General features: G+C 57.8%; 4 protein-coding genes across 4 annotated transcripts; 1 reads left to right on the top strand and 3 right to left on the bottom strand.

The window, feature by feature from the left end:
* Nucleotides 1-661: 661 nt before the first annotated feature.
* N657DRAFT_559608 (uncharacterized protein) lies at nt 662-1,593 on the bottom strand (the record flags this gene model as incomplete). Its single annotated transcript, XM_062787973.1, has 2 exons — nt 662-1,375; nt 1,480-1,593. Coding segments are annotated over 2 exons (828 nt in total), but the record flags the coding sequence as incomplete, so codon positions are not given.
* A 1,351-nt stretch (nt 1,594-2,944) lies between these two features.
* Nucleotides 2,945-4,942, bottom strand: N657DRAFT_635372 (uncharacterized protein; the record flags this gene model as incomplete). Its single annotated transcript, XM_062791341.1, has 1 exon — nt 2,945-4,942. The coding sequence occupies one exon, from the start codon at nt 4,940-4,942 to the stop codon at nt 2,945-2,947; it is 1,998 nt and encodes a 665-aa protein (XP_062645683.1).
* A 1,341-nt stretch (nt 4,943-6,283) lies between these two features.
* Nucleotides 6,284-6,685, bottom strand: N657DRAFT_101100 (uncharacterized protein). The gene has a single exon (XM_062785723.1). It carries the CDS (start codon nt 6,570-6,572, stop codon nt 6,342-6,344), a length of 231 nt encoding a protein of 76 aa, XP_062645684.1. The 5' UTR covers nt 6,573-6,685; the 3' UTR covers nt 6,284-6,341.
* Nucleotides 6,686-10,614: 3,929 nt separating this feature from the next.
* Nucleotides 10,615-15,799, top strand: N657DRAFT_647415 (uncharacterized protein). The gene has a single exon (XM_062793304.1). The coding sequence runs from the start codon at nt 11,050-11,052 to the stop codon at nt 15,544-15,546; it is 4,497 nt and encodes a 1,498-aa protein (XP_062645685.1). The 5' UTR covers nt 10,615-11,049; the 3' UTR covers nt 15,547-15,799.
* Nucleotides 15,800-16,167: the final 368 nt, after the last annotated feature.

Raw genomic sequence — 16,167 nt, forward strand, 5'->3', positions numbered from 1 at the left:
TCAACAGCTCATGCAATCCAACTCTATCTCAACTGCTCCTACTCTCACCGTGATGCAAGCGAAGATCGATTCCTCTGACGCCTGTCTGTCAACCGCCGAATCAAGTCACCTACCTAAAACAGGCCACACACTCAAATTCCCGGCTGTCAATTGTCCCATCGCTTTGCATACACGTGTTGGGGTTTCGGGCCATTTCGTGGGGGCGCGGACTACATCTGCAGCCAAAACTGCCTGGCTCACATTTCTAGCATTACCACCTTTCTTGCCTGCACAACATCGGGACCACCGACCAATCAAGTGCACAAATCGACTTCGGCGACAGGATATACTGGCAGTTCAACAACCAAGCCTCGAGTTATCTACATGAGTCTGTCACCCTACACCCCGAGTTAGATCTTAACCTCAAACAGCCAATCCTCCCAACTGCAACCCTTGCCCCTGACCATCCAGACCCTTAGTTCAGGCACTGCGAGTACCACGGATTCGAGTACTTGCACATCCCTTGCGAACAGCAGGTCGGTCCAGTGAATCCCTGGCCTCCGCACTGTCCGTAAAGGGGCGAGCAGGTACCACCACCGTTGCCCCCCGTCGGGCCTGGGTTGGTCGAGGTCGTGGTGGTCATGGTGGTCGTGGTGGTGCTCGCACCGCCGCCAGAGTTGCCAATGGGCGTGACGTTGATCTTGTCCAGGTCCGCATACGCCACCGACCAGCCGTCGTTCCTCGCGCCGCTGCCAGTCAGGTAGGCCGAGGCGGAAGAGTTCCCGCGCAACATCCACTGCACCCAGTGGGCCCCAATGACGCCGTACCTGCCGCCGTTGTAGTCGTTATACGTGCCGCCATGGCCGACGTTGAGGTTGCCCTTCCACTTGGGCGTGCCGGACGGCATGTAGCTGTAGTCGCGCTCGCCGTTCTGGTACGCGATGTCGCTCGACCCGCCGAGAAAGAAGAAGGCGGGCTTGCGAAAACTCCGTGCCGAGTCGTAGTTGCTGAGCAGGCCCGAGTTCCAGATGCCAATGTGCTGGACGCGCGCGTCGTTGATCTGGGCGTACGCTTCGACGCCGCCGCAGCTGAAGCCGGCGGCGGCAATGCGCGAGGCGTCGACGTTGGCCCACTGGCCCTGCCCGGCGTTCCTGGTGATGAAGTCGATCGACTGCTTCATGACGTCGGCCGTGGTGCTGCCCTGGCCGCCTGGTGTGCCGCTGGCGATAACGAGAACGCCGTACGATGCAAGTTGGGTCAGGAAGGGGGCCTGGCCCGTTGAATCGGCCGAGCAAGCGCCATTGCCCCAGAGGAGAACAGGGAGTTTGGTCCCGGCCGGAACATTCTTAGGTGCGTAGAACGTGTGCCCTCCAAAGGCGTTGCTTGTATAGTAGCCCTGCGGGTTGTTCGGTCAGCAGGTCCAAGAAAAGCCAGCGTTAGGTACCTTATTCTCGCGAATTGAATTGACAATCACTAGCAGGAGGCATTGCTTGTACATACCGCTGGCGCGAACGGGCCATTGCCAACGCCTCCGTTTTGGCGCTCTTCGATTCCGGAGACAGGGCTGGCGGACGAGAGTCCGGCGAGGATCAGAGCAGGGAGCAGGGACTTCATCGTTGCGCGGAAGGAGGGCTGCGTCAAAGGGGCCGTAAGTTCAGAGGATGGAGAGAGAACCGCGGGTGTCAGTTGATATTCTAGCGCCTGTTATATGTGTAAAATCTCATTACTTAACCCAGGCTCATGGTTCTTTCTCGCACACCAACAATAGGACCACCTCCGATATGTCACCCGCCTTGAATGTAATCACACGGAGTGGCCATGACAATCCTCATTGGGAAGAGCTTGCGGATCGATGGACGTGTGGTTCAGGACCCGGAGATCTGTGTTAATGTATCTTGTTCCGTGTTCCAGGTTTGGACATGTAAACCCGATCTGGATCATACCGGACTGCCAATCATGGAGCCGTATACTTCCCGATTCCCATTGCCGAAGCCGCTTTCGTGAAACAACCTCAGATCCAAGGTGAATCATCCCGGTTGGGGCATGGAACGGAAGAAATGCGTCCGTGACTTACAGGCCGACATCCATCGAAGTTGCTGAGATGGCCTTCTATGTCTCGCCGAACAGGTACACACGGCCATTTCAACCAGACAACCAGGTCCCTCCGCGATGGCGTAGGGGCCCGTGGCAGGGTCCTGCCGCCTCCCAGATTGATTTCAGAGTCATTCGTAGGGATAGCTCTGCATCGGCAACCGCGGGCAGGAAATTGGCATCGATCCTCGCGATTAAGACCTCATTGAGACCGGAAGGTTAGAGACAAGGAAGGCACATGAGATTTTCAAGGAGCCTTGGCAACTAGTTGGATCGGTGTTTCAGAGGCCCAACGAGCAGATCGAGAGTGAGCTTTCGTAGCGTTCCTGGCAATGAGACGAGAAGTTACAGCGGAGGGTTCGAGAAGAATAAGAATCCCAAGAGGATAAATTCCTTGGTGTCATTCTTGCCCGTCGCCTTGACTTGGCCTTTCTCCAAGCAACCCAGCTCCACCTCCTCTCCGACGCCGTTTTCCGCCCCCTTTTTTCTAGCAACCATACTACCAGCTCACTACAATAGTCAGGTGTCTCGCCACGCCATGAAGGAAGCGGTGACTACCCAGGAACTCTTAGAAATCTTACCACGCTCCGGTTGAAGAAATAATGAATGAAAAAGAGAAGGTCATAGAGTCGTCCAGGCCGCGCTTGCCCGCCGAAAATGCTTAGAAAGAAGAGAAGGAAACAAAGCATGTACATGTACAGCCCCAGAAGCCCAGCTGTATGTGCCGTAGCCGAAAGTAGTCAACCGGCCGAGTTTATACCGCGCCAGGAGCTATCCGGTGAACTGGATCCATTATAGGGCAGCAAGCAAACACTTCCCATGGAAACGAGACAGCGAAGACTGAGAAGGAAAACCACGGAAGCACCAACCCCGCTTACTGGCCCCAACTCCCCCTCCGCTCCTGCACGCCCCACGCCAGCGGGCTGATGGCATTCAGATCCGGGTGTTGGCGGGCCCACTCATAGATGTACAGCTTGAGCGCCTTCCACCGGGGACACCGGTCGTCCTCGCTGACGCCGTCTTTCGCCTCGCTGTCCAGCATGATATGGCCCGTGGCCTTGACCTTCTTCATATCCTCATCCCCAGTTTCCTTCCCCCACCCAGCAGCCGCATCATGATATGCACCTCCCCAGAGACCCTCCATAATAGCCTCGTCGTCCCGCTGCAGCTCGTCCACCGCGATCCGGCTGATCTTGCTCAGCTCCTCGTCGTACTGCCTCGCCGTGGCCGGGTAACCGAGCGAGATGTAGTTGTACACTTGCGTGATGAAGTGGTCCGTGAACTCGGCGGCAATTTTCTCCTCCAGGTCGGCGGCGGCCTTCTCCCGGCGCAGCTTCTCGTCGAGGTTGGTCAGGTTAGACAGCATGTGCAAGCCCTTGGGCACGTGGGACCTGGTGCGATGCTCGGGCAAAGCTGCCAGAGCGGTTTGCGGGACCGAGACGGTGCCTGGCGGCGTGCTGCTGGAGCTCAGCGGGCTGGGTTCGTCCGTCAGCGAGAGCGGAGCAGAGCTGAACTCTTGGGCGAATGGGTCGTGGGGAGAGTTAAGTGGATGGGGCGTGTGGATCATCTGGGGCCGTTCCACCGCGGCGATCTTTTCGGTCTGGTTGGTGGTGTAGCAGTACCCGCGCCAGAGGCCGTGTTGCTCCGATGGGTCGCGGTTGTGGTCCTCCTTCATGGTGGTGCCCGTTGCCACATCCCAGAGGTGATCAGGCTCGAGCTTGGTCTGCTTGGGCGAGGGACACCGGCGGAAGACGAGATCCTGGCCGAGCATGGGCGGAGAGGATTTGAGCCGAAGGCGGTGTTGTTGCCGCGCCCGTTCCAGGGACATGTCGCGCTCCGGGGCGTATGGTGTGAACTGAGCGTGGTGGCCGAAGCTGGTCTCGGCGGGAATCTGGGACGCCGGGATATACGGCATGTCGGCAGCCTTGCCGGCGGGCGCCGAGGGTATGTAGGGCATGTGGCTTTCGCCGATACGACGGAGCGGCGGGGACTCTGGCGGGATATACGGCATGGTGGACTCGCCAATGGTCGGGAGAGGTGACTCGGCACGGAGGACGGACATATTTGTCTCGCTGATTGGGCCGAGGGAGCCTGATGATGGGCGTGATGTCCATAGCGGCGAACCAGACATGGAAGTCCTCTGCATCCTCGTCAGGCTCATGGCGTCGCTCGGCGGGCTGTCGATGCTCATCTTGTCAAGATCTAACGTGTCGATCCGGGACTGGGTCCTCATCCTGCTGAGCTTCTGGACATGCTCCTGCATCTCCTTGAAGGCCCAGCTGATGTCCTCCTCGGACGAGTTCCGCCGCGAGTGCATGGCGTTCCATGGTCCTCTCGTCAATGGTCTACCCCGGGGGCCATCGTCCTCCGAACCCTCCCGCACGTAAAAGTGCTCCGCACCGCCCGTCCTCTGCCCGCTGTTGGGAAAAGCACTCATGGCCACCTCCTCCTCCAGCAGTTTCCTCTTCGCATCTCGGGCAACCAGGTCAAATACCCCGCCGGCAATTTCGTCGTCGCATGACTCCCGTCTGCCATGGCCCTTCGGTGCCAACGGCTCCTCTGGCAGTCCTCCATGGCCAAACCGCCTCCGTGCTCTGGGGGCATAGATGTGGTTCGTGTAAGGTGTGATGTCGGTCTTGTCGGTCGGCTTGGTGGCAGGCCCCTCGTCGCCCGCCCGCCTTGACCGACGCACCGAGGACTCAACTAGCTGGGGAGCAAACTTGCGTTTTTCGAGGGGTCGAGGCGAAGGTGAGCGCGGTGACGGACTCGGTGTAAGCTCGCCGGCTGGGATCGTCTTGCGGTAACGCTCGAAGGTGGTCTCGATCGGGATAGGAGCAAACCGCGCCCGTGGTCGCTCCTTTGTATTGGACATTCTGGGTTGTGACTCGATCTTCTCTCGTGTTCCACTGTCCGAATTCTGTCCCAATCCGTGTGTTCGTCGGTTTGGTAATGCTATCGGTTCTGAGAATCGGCCAAATCGATAACGCCACTTTTGCTTGGGTATGGGCCGAACTGCTTTCGGTCAATTCGGGCAAAGTCTCGGTGGCAATCGGACTTGAAAGATGAACAAGTACTGCGAGGAATGCTCAGATGACTGTTTTAGGCAAAAGATACGTCCGTCTGCTGTCCAATCCAACAGAGGAGCACACAGAGTGGTTTTATCTGGACGGCTGTGGGGGGGGCGGAGGGAGCGGTCACAAGAACCGGGGCTGTATCAAGCAGCTCACGATGCTTTGCACCGGCGAGCCGAAGGCAGGTGGGATGCTTGGCGGGGTTACTCAGGGGTACTCGCACCGTGTGATATCCCGTACCTGAACGAAGCTGAGTGCCGCGTGACCCACCTGCCTCGTGTTCTCTTTCGCGAACTGGGCGGAAATGAACAATAGAGATGAGCAACAAACACGAACGCAAAAAGGAGATATCTTTGTACGGATCCGTACCCTTTTAAATTACCTCCATCGACTCCCAATTCTCAGGGCCCGCCGAGGCCGGCTTGTTGCTCGAACGGACCGTGTGGCTAAGTATCTGCACGGATTTGCTACATCTGCCCTTCGACTCTTCCCTTCCTCGCACCCTGCAGGGCAACTGCAGTTACACTCGAACATTGACGGGTAGGGTTTGCTGAGCGTTCAACCAAGCAAAAACCGGCAGACGCCGCTGACTGACATCATTTCCCTCACTGCGACAACCAAGCTCTATCCGTTGGCAACCTAGCTCGTCGCCGACTGCAGATCAAGCAGCTGGTTGAACTCTGAAGAGAACTTCAGGTTCTTTCTCTATTTGAGACGGCAGACCTTTCTGAGTTGAACGCGCAGGGCGAACACTGTCAGCGCACTGCTCACTTGCAGCACCACGGGCTTTTTTTCCGATCAAGTGACTTACTTGCCCGGCGTGGTGCAAAAACCCTCGCGCCTTACGAAATTGAAACAGGCAATATTAGGGTGTCGGGTTCTGGATCCGGTGGACACAAACATCCATGGATATCACCGGGCTACCAGTCACTGGCCCGGTATGGTACACGTTGCCTCCCCGCCATCTCCAAACACTCCGGCAGGGCTCCGCGATCGCCATCGGTGTAAAAGACCTCGTGGAACAACACAGCATGATTGCCGGTCCAGTGGCTTCGGAGCACCAACCCACTATATTTAGCCTTTGAGTCACCAGCCTACAAATCTCGCTTCCTAGTGTTTTGAAGACGGCCCGGTCCGCGGAAGGGCGGTATTGTACTTCCCGAAGATATCCCCATCAGACGCTTTCATAGTCGACACTAATCACATCCGTATTCCCGTCTTCAACGGCCATGCTCCCGCATTGAGCACCACCCAACCACTCCCGTCATCTGATACCCGCAACCCGCAACCCGGCACAGTGTTGCCCAGTCCTGCGCACTTCCTCCGGGGGATTGAGGTCAGTGAGGGCCGCCGCACAGGGACCCCCGCGCTGCCCGCACTGGCAGGGGGGCGGGGGGGGGGAAGCCCGGGATGATACCCACCCACACCCATGCCGTGCTCACCGCTCCCGCCCGAGCTGCAACCATGTTGACACCATCAACACCAAGCTTCGTGACATGGCAGGTCACTTAGAAGACATTGCCCCAAAAGTCAATTCCCAGCTCATTGACAATTAGAGGGCGGGAAGAACAGCACCCCAGCGCCAGAGTCTGGACACATCCTCTCGGTCGAACTTCAAGGGCTCCGGTACCCAACATCTCTCGTGATATGTTGGATTTCAGTCTCCATCTCCCCGCATTGGATCAGGGTCACCGCAAACCAATGCATCCTTCCGCCACCAACTGTCCAAACAGCGCTCTTCCTCGGCTGACCGCTCCTCTCGCTCCCCTCCACCATCCACTGCAGTCGGCAATGGTCCGATCATAGCGCGTGCGGAGAAGGTCAGCGGCATTCCGCCAGAAGTCGATTGGATGAAACCCTCCGCAGACCGCTTCCGCTCAGCTGTTGCGCTGCATGCACCAGACATGGAAACTGGTCAACTGGACAATTGCCGGAATGGGGTTTGCGTCGAGTAACCTCATCCATCTGTTCATGAGAGCCATCAAAACCACCATAGCTGGTCGAGATCGTCACGCAGGAATCCCCACAACCTGAGCCCACTTACCCCGGATTCTTGGCTCCTTCGGAGTGTGGGGAAGAATGGAGCTCAGTTCGGACGACGGCGCACAACACAGTGTTTAAATCGTCTGCGCCGTCAGAACGTCTCGATCTCTCGGCGTTCGGTACGTGCCCTGGTTGTAGGCCCGGTTATCTAGATCGAGTTTCTCTCCCTCGCTCTTGGAGGATGACGTGGGACTACATATGGAAGAGGGTATCGATCGATGCTGGCCCCAACCTTTGAATTCACATCAGAACCCAGTCACGGTTAAACGGGGTCGGAAACCTTACTTCCTCGAGGCCGGTAAGACCATCAGCACGGGACGGCCCCGGTAGCTGCCGACGGGACGCCAATGTCTCCTCGAGCTGCTCTCTACGGCGAGTTCCCGTCCGTGTCGGTAGCCAAGTGTAGACCATAGCCCTAGAATAGAGTCGATTGCTTTCAGATGCAGAGGATGTGCGGCTTAAAAGCCGATAGCTTCGCCTCCTTTCGCACATTAGTAACTTTACACGTTGGGTAGCAGCCCACACAGGCCGGTGACATTGATGGCAAAGAGCTCTTAGCCGAACTTGAGATTTTTTGAAGTCTCGGCCTGCGAACCTCTGGACTTTGGACTGCTCACCGGCCCTCGGGCACGGTAGCAGACGCCCAGATGGAAAGCGTTTGCGTTGGTCGTTTCGTTGACCTGCTACTGGTGTACTGAGACTTAAACAAGGTGCCTTGGTGACTGGACTTAGAGATGCTTTGTGGCTTTCAAGAGCAGGGAATGAAGTTGAAAGTACACTCACCAGCCAGAGCCAATCGAGGTATTCTTGACTCAGTTCGCATTCCAGTGTAACCATATAGCAAAAATAAGATTCCCTAGCCCATCGCGCCCGACGTTTTGTCTTTTCCCAAGGTATGCTGGAGCACATGATTCCAAGTCCCTAATGTGCTGTAAGAGGAATGTTAGATGACTTGGAGGGCCCCGTCTCGTGACGGGAGAAGCGAACTCCGCCAATCCAATCGACTATCCTCCTCACCGCAGTGACGGAAAACAGGGAAACGGCCATGGGCATTATATTCAATGATTTTAAGACGCTATCCGCCATCGCGAATGCCACGACGCTCCGCATAACCGCCTAGAGGCTAGGAGTCGCAACTGCCACAGCATGTACACTCTGTAACACTTACCGCCCCTCGGCCTGGGGCGGTTCCAGCACGGACACAAGGGACGTCAGACGAACATGCGAACCAAGCTCGCGCGCTGTCGTGTAAGCTCATCCACAGAACTTGTTCCATGAGACGAAGGGAGCAGCACACGTGGTGCTGCAAGTCCCCGAGATGAAACGACACGGCATAGCATTACAAGGCAGAGTGTGGGACTAAGCCACTATGTTACTTACATTGAGTAGGCTAGAGGGGTGATCTGTGACTGTAGACTCGGTCGAGGCTATTCGGTATACGGCGATACACCTACGGTACCGGGCGCTATGCCTTCTATACGCATACTAAATGGTCACCCCATCTTCAAGATTCCGGCTCGTAGAAGGTGTTAAAACTGCTCTAGCTTACCGACTTCAAATTTGGCCGATTCCGTACTCGTCGGGCCATCGGAACAAAGCACCATCTGGCAGCTAGGAAAATAGGCGATCTTGAGCCCTCGACGAGTAGACGGGAAAACAATACACACAACAACTCACAGCTTGATGGACGACCACAAATGTCACACCGGCGATGCAGGTACCCGACCTGAACGCCTTTCGCACGAAGGTGGCTTCATTTTCATCCTTGAGTACCACTGTCTTGCTGCTGTTGACCAAGACTTAGTCTTAGCCTCTACCCCAATTTGTGGTCGTGATCAGTCAAATACCCCTTGTTTAGGGGCAGTGCAACCTGGGACGGCGGAGGGAAGCAAGGCTGTTGGTTAGTGGGATGCAAGCCGTGTGCCTGTTGAAGTTGAAAACACGTATCGCAACACGAGGAGGCCTACTTTAGTGAATGAATCTGAGCGTATATCGCGTGCTGAAGCAAAGGGTGGGATGGGCAATCAAAAAGCGAGGAAGCAATGGCGGCCAAGTGGCCGGCTTTTTCACCCCTCCCGACTTCTGCAGTCCTGATCTTCCAGAGCCTACTGTTTGTTCTAGGCGGGTATAACGCTGTCTTGCTCATTTCCTCCGAGCACCCGAAACCGAGGCCGCCCTGACACTGGCGGCAAGGCAAAGCTGCGGTACAATCTAAGCGAGGCTAGGCCAGGCCACCATGTGGCCGACAACGGCTGGGGCCAGCCCTGTGAGGCGGCCGGATTGGCTGTTGCCGGATGAAACTGTCATCGCCGGAGGGGGCGGATGCCAGTGGACCCGGCACGAGGCAAGCTCCCGGGTTCGCGTATCGCACCTTATGCAGGGCATGTTTGAGCAGGTGACAACATAGTTCTCGAATAAACAGCATCCGATTCGAAATATGAGTTGGTGTGTCAATGAGGCAGAGGTACCTCCGTACGCCGATTGCTCCCTCCAAGGACGGACAGGAGACGTTCCTGGCAGGTCGCGTGGCCATGGGTGCCGATGACGAGAGCGGCGTTTCCTTCCCGCTCCGGCACAGGCATTCAGATCAGGGAATGCATCGGTCAGACATCAAACCCCCAGCTGATATCAGCGACAGGTAATAAGGGGTTGATAATGACGGTACTGCAGGCCGAGCTTGGCATTGCACAAGTTAACGTTATCGAGATTAAGTTATTCGATGGTCGATCATGAGGCCGCGATATCCGATAAGAGCCTTCTGAAATGTCCGGCTTGTCAATTTCGAAGAGGCAGTAACCGCGCAGATCTAAGACCTGGGTAGCCGGGTGGCTTGCATCTCGCTGCCAGCGAAGCTTGATATGGAGAACAGTTAGACACTCCACATCCGTATCGCCACGTCTATTGATTCAGATGGCCGCGCCTCATTGCAGGGACCAATTTCCTTGGGCATTTGCTGGGTTGAATCTCACAAGATGCGGAAACTGAGAGTTGCAGGGCGTCCAAGTGGTTGGACTGAAAGATACCTTACCTTACCATAAATTGCGAGCAGCAAAAAAGGAACAAATGTCAGTAAATTGGGGAGCCGCTCTGCTGTTCATATCGGGGCAAATCTTGGCGCACAAAGAACGGCCAGATAAGCCAGCTGTGGAAACAAGAAGCCAGACCAAAATCAGATGGTGTCCAGCACGCTTAAATGCCCGAGCGATGCTCCCGATTGCTGTGCTGATGAAGGTCGGTAGTGTGTGAGGAGGAGAGCATTGGATCCTGCTGCTGGAAGTGGAAGATCTGGCGGCCCCACCGTGCCACCCGTCCAGCCGTCAACAATCCCTGCACCGGGAAGCAGGCCGCAATTTCCAGGTCACGGTACCTCTGCGATAACGAGGTTACGTGAAATTGAAGAACAAATTAAGTTAACTTCTCCAGGTCACCGCGAGGTGTGTCGAGTTCTTCGACGTTGAGTCCGTCTCTTCCGTACTTGGTAGCCACAGGATCTACAGGAGCAGGCCGCCACTGTTTCCGCGCAACCAGCAGTCGAGCCCAACGTCATCATTGATGAATGAATACGGAGCACGGAGTATCTTTGCTTCTTCCCGAGGATCGCCAGTCCCCAAACGCGCTTGCCGATTCGGTAGTGCCCGGCCTGGATCTTGATTTTCCCCCGTCGATATCCACAATTTCCAGTTCGGTCAGGGTGCCAGGAGAGCAAGCGGGTCCCGTCCGTGACCTGAGCTCTGGACTGTTCTGCTTCCACTTCCAAGCCATGACTGCATAAAGTTGGTGGTCGGAAAGGAGCACCTACTGGTTTGTCCATGCCGACGAAACACCGCCCATCGCTGGCTCCTTATCGCACGCCGCTCACACCACCATGGCGATGAGGTCCAACACCATTGACCAGGCCGACCAGCCCGGAGTCGGAAGCCTCGCGGAGACGCCGGACCCCGTTCCGGAATCTGCATCACCACTCTCCCCCATCTCGCCAGTAACCGCGACCACCGTGGCATCGCCTGCCTCTGCTTCCTCACCCCTGCCATCGCTGGCCCTTGCCGAGCAAGCATTCACCCCGCTGTCCATTGACACCAGCGATTTCTTCTCATCGAAGAAGTCGCCTGCTGCATTCGAGACTGACAGGTTGCTGAGCACGTCGAGGAGCATCGAGAACATGAGGCGCAACGGAAACCTCAGTCGCAGCAGCAGCAACAGCACAGCCCCGGCTCCATCCGCGAGCTCAACCCTCGTCAGGGCCAAGGTCGAGTCGTTTGAGGCTCTGCATGCAGCAACGTCAACGGCAACGCTGGGATACGAGCTGCTCCGGACAAAAAGCGCCAGCCAGCGTTCTGCGGGCCTTGTGTCGCCTCCACGGACGCTTTCGCCCTCGCCGTCCTTTTCGCGCCCCCCTTCGCCCGCCGGCAAAGCGACCGCCCGCGACGCATCTTTGGCATCAGACGACCTTGGCGCTATAGGCGATAAGGATTGCGTTACGACCCAAGTCGAAAACAACACTGTGCCGCAGACCGCTGCTGCAACGCCAAATCCTGGTCCGTCAGCGCCAGTTTTATATCTCTCCCATGCCCACAATGTTCCTGATTTGTCCCCATCGACGGCTCATCATTCTCCTCCTTCGACTGTGGTAGCGAACACCACCTTGGTCCGACCTACGCCTTCTGCGACCCAACCGGAACGACGGAGCCGTGCTATCTCCAATCCGACCCGACAGCCGATTCTCCACGCCTCGTCTAGCGCAAGCCCGTCCCTCAGTCACCCGACCCCCGACCCCAACAAGCTCTCGAAAGCCGGAAACTTCCTCGGCAACATCGCAGCCCTTGAAGCCACTGCCGAGCGGCTGTCCATGACGAGCAGCATCGAGGAAGCCATTCGTGAAGAGCACAACGAACTCAAGCGCTCGGAAAGCCGGCGGTCTTCGATCTTGCGTGTTAGAGCTGCGTCGACGGCGTCGGAGACCGGGTCAGTGCACGGCCAGTCGCAGCTGTCGGTCGCGAGCAGACAAAACTCCATCCTGGGCATCAACAACGCGGCACGAACAGGGGGTTACTCGCCTGGTGGCTTTGTCATGAGCCCGCACCACTCCATGTCCGCCGCATCGGGTCGTCTCCGGTCCGGCAGCAAGGCAAGTTCCACTGGCATGCCGTTGCAAATTTCCGATGATCCTAAAATGCCCGGGTCCCTTGCGGACATCGAGCACGCTCAGGAATTCCGATTCCTTCCGCGCCATGGCCCAGGCAAAGCGTCAACCAGAAGTGTTGCCAGCAAGCTGTCGCTCGTCCAGATTGCTGAGCTCGAGGACCCGACTGCATTGACTCAGGCGGTCCTCGATGAGGCGGACCGCGCTGGTAGTGGGGGGATTCAGGATGATGAAGACGCCATCCGGACGAGTGCCCTCCAGTTCATCGAGGCAGAGTTTGCTGATGCAACGCCCCTCGCCCAGCCTGCGCTGGACCACCGATTCCATGACAAGGCGGCAACCCGGCTGCAGCTGCACCAGCCGGATGAGTATGTGCCCTATGGGACTCACCATGCCAACCCGGAGAGGCCGACGACATCGGGTTCTGGGATGACTTTTGAACAAGCTCAGGCAGCGTTTGGCGATTTTGACGGCGTGCACTGCGACCCAGATGCTGGCCACTTCGTGTCTCAGCCGGAACCGGAACGTCATGCAACGCCGCCACAGCCTCACCCTGCCCCAGCCCCGCGGCCGACAACATACATTGACCCAGCTACGGGGCAGCAGATGTTTTATTATCCTGCGCCTGTGCCTGCCATGTTGAATCTCCCACCTAAGTTGTCTAAGAAACCTAAGGCTGCAGGCCCCAGCGCGCGTCGTGCTCAAATCATCAGCACTCTGCCGCCAAAGGCACCCCAGGAGTCCAAGATGTGGCTTCCCGACCCCACCGAGGCTTTGCGTAGCAATACTGATGACGCTCCCTTTATGGGTGACTTGCTCGGTAGGGAGGGCCGTGCGAGCATGGACCCAACCCCTCACGCGGTTGGAATGGAAGGGAGACCAGATTACCTGGTGCATACCAGACACCCGTCCGAAGCGAGCACGATTCACCCGGCCCCCGAGCAACGCGAAATCCGCCGACCGCAACGTCTGACCGAGGTTGATAACCGCAAGTCTCGTCCATTACCTGCTGACGGCTTTCCGCCGCAACTTCGTGCAAGCGCTTTCTTCGATCTGCCTTCCGAAGCCCCCAAGATTGAGGTTAAGGACGGGTCCGCGATGGACACTCTTGATAGTCTCCTCGACGCGTCCGCTGCGGCACCCGTCAGTGCCTTCACTGACCATGTGTTTGCCGGGAAATTGGGCGCAGAGGTGTATGGGCCGGAGAAGAAGAAGAAGCCGAAGAGTAAGGCCGCGGCTGCCGCTGTCTCTGCACCAGAAGAGAAGGCGACAAAGCGCAGGACCCTCGTCAAGAGAAGCTCGAGCGGAAACCTACTTGAACCAAACGTCCCGGACAAACCAAGGCGCAAGACGCTTGTCAAGCGAAATTCGAATGCCAACCTCCTTGACCCCAATTCGGAGAAGAAGCGGGCAAGCCGGTTTTCGTTGTTCGGTGCAAAGCGTGCGGACGACGATTCCGATGACGAGGGGGACAGCGATAGAGATGGGAGTGCCCGGCGCAGCGTGGATGAGGACGCTCGGTCCGGAAGCGGGTCTCCGAATCAGCTGACACCGGATGACGATGAAGAGACAGAGGAAGAAGCCGAGGAAGAAGAGCCCGTTTACCAGGGGCCGCCTACTACGCTGCTCGCCGAGCTGCAGCTGCGCAAGCAGCAAAACAAGATGCGGACTCGTCCCCTCCAACAGGCATATCCCGACGGCATGCGCAGCACCCTACTCGAGCTCGACGCCGTAGCCGAGGTAGAACGCAAGGCTAGACACGGCAAGCGGGTCACGCTTGCTTGGGAAGACCCGGCGGCGGTGCCGCGCCAGGAGGAGGAGGAAGACGAAGAGGTTCCGCTCGGCATGCTCTACGCAGCCAAGGCCACCGGGGCCGGTAACCGGTCGACCATGGACATCAGCGCGCTGATGAGCGAGGTGCACCGCCCGCTCGGTCTGATGGAGCGCCGCGAGATAGAGGAAAACGAGCCGCTCAGCCGCCGCCGCGACAGGCTGCAGGGCAAGGTGGTCGACCAGCTTCCAACCTCGCTGACTGTCTTGCAACAACGCATGAGCCACATGCCGCCTGCACCAGGAGTTGCGCCGGGCCTGGGACTGCGGTCCCAGTCTCGCCTCACGCTACCGCTTCACGCAGCCGTCGGCAGCTCCCGCGCTGGCTCCATGCTTGGTTCCCGCCCCGGCTCCGCAGCAGGTAACAACAATAATAACCCCAACAACGCCGAAGACAGCGATTCCGAAGTCGAAGGCGAGACCCTCGCGGCCCGCAAAGCCCGTCTGGCAGCGGAGAACCCGCTCCCTCCCCCGCGGCCGGTTAGCGGCGCCTTCTCGGCCGAACTGCTCCGGGAGTTCAAGCCGGACGACGACGAGGAGGCCAAGAACAAGACCGCCGCCAACAACCCCATGCACGCTCGTAGCACCTCGCGCGATACCAACGCAAGCGGCAAGGTCAGCGGCGCGGTTCCGGACGTGCCCGAGGAGGAAGAAACGCTTGGCCAGCGACGGCGCAGGCTGCAGCGCGAGCGTGAGGCGCGCGAGCGCGAGATGGCGTTTAGCTCGCTGACCAGCCCTGGTCTAGGGAATACCCTCGGCCCTGCTCCTGCGGTTGGTGGGATGAATGTCAGCGCGACGATCCGGCCCGTCACTAGTGCATCACGCGGGCCGGTGGGAATGGCGGACGTCCTCAGCCAGCAGCGCTCATCAACGATGATGGGCATGACCATGACCATGGACCCGCGCGAGCAGGAGCGCTTGAGGCGGGAGGCCGAGGCCACGCGGTACCAGCGGGATATGGACATGAAGATGGCGGCCATGAGGCAGCAGATGCCGACTAGTCTTACCGCGCCTGCTGTGGGGCCCCGGACGGGCGGGTACATGGGCGGGCGGTTTAATGATGGTGTTGGCGGCCCGGGAGGAGTTTCGTCTGGGTTGGGGTATGGCAACCCTGCGATGTTGGGGGCTGGGTTGAATGCGGGTGTGATGCCGCAACAGCAAAGGGCGAGTACTTTGCTGGGTGGTGGGTTGCAAGGTGGTATGCCGATTCCGATGGGGATGGAGATGGGGACTTATGGCGGGTCGACGCCGAACTTGGGGATGTATGGGAATGGAGTTGGAGCGGCGGGAATGGGTGTGAATGCTGCTGGGTATGGGATGCCGGGGGGTGGTGGTGGTGGGCCGGGGCATATGGATATGGTGGAGCGGTGGAGGCAGGGGGTTATGCCTTGACTTTGGGTCTGATTGATGAGGAGAGTGAGGCGCGTCCGAGCGAATGGGTGGTGAGGGAAGTGTACCGGTTATTGCGGAGCGGACGGGATAGACTCAACAAGCTTAACTCACGGAGACAAGGCCCGGGTTTGGATGGACAAGTAGGGTGGCTTGAATAGCATTTCTCTTACTTTACTTGGTATTAGTAGTTGAGGCATAGCATAGCGTTTTGAGGGAGGGCTCTCTTTGTATAATAGACGTGTAGGACGTGAACCGGCTTTCCTCTCTTCCCGTGAGCCTTTTTAGAGACACCTGCGAGGAACAGTGATAGAGTGATGCGCCAGACAGTACCATATTCACCCCTAACCCTAGCCTCTTTTTTCTCGATTTCATCGCCCGTGTCGCACGACAGCGCTTGAGAGGGCGTATCGACTATGTGTTGAGTAATGCAATACGATGCCGTTCAATTGAGCAATGCGATGCGATGTGCCCGTACAATGCGCCCCGGCGAGGGAGTAGAAAATGAGCTTGGTTAGGGTTTTGTATGAGGGTGGGTGGGGTACTACTGTCTGGCACGTCAATTTATCACTGTCCGTCGCGGGTGTCTTTGTTTAAACTTGGTGATGTGAGCCCGACAGTAGC

Source organism: Parathielavia appendiculata (genome assembly GCF_033297405.1).
Source record: "Parathielavia appendiculata strain CBS 731.68 unplaced genomic scaffold N657scaffold_10, whole genome shotgun sequence".
Lineage (NCBI taxonomy): Eukaryota > Fungi > Ascomycota > Sordariomycetes > Sordariales > Chaetomiaceae > Parathielavia > Parathielavia appendiculata.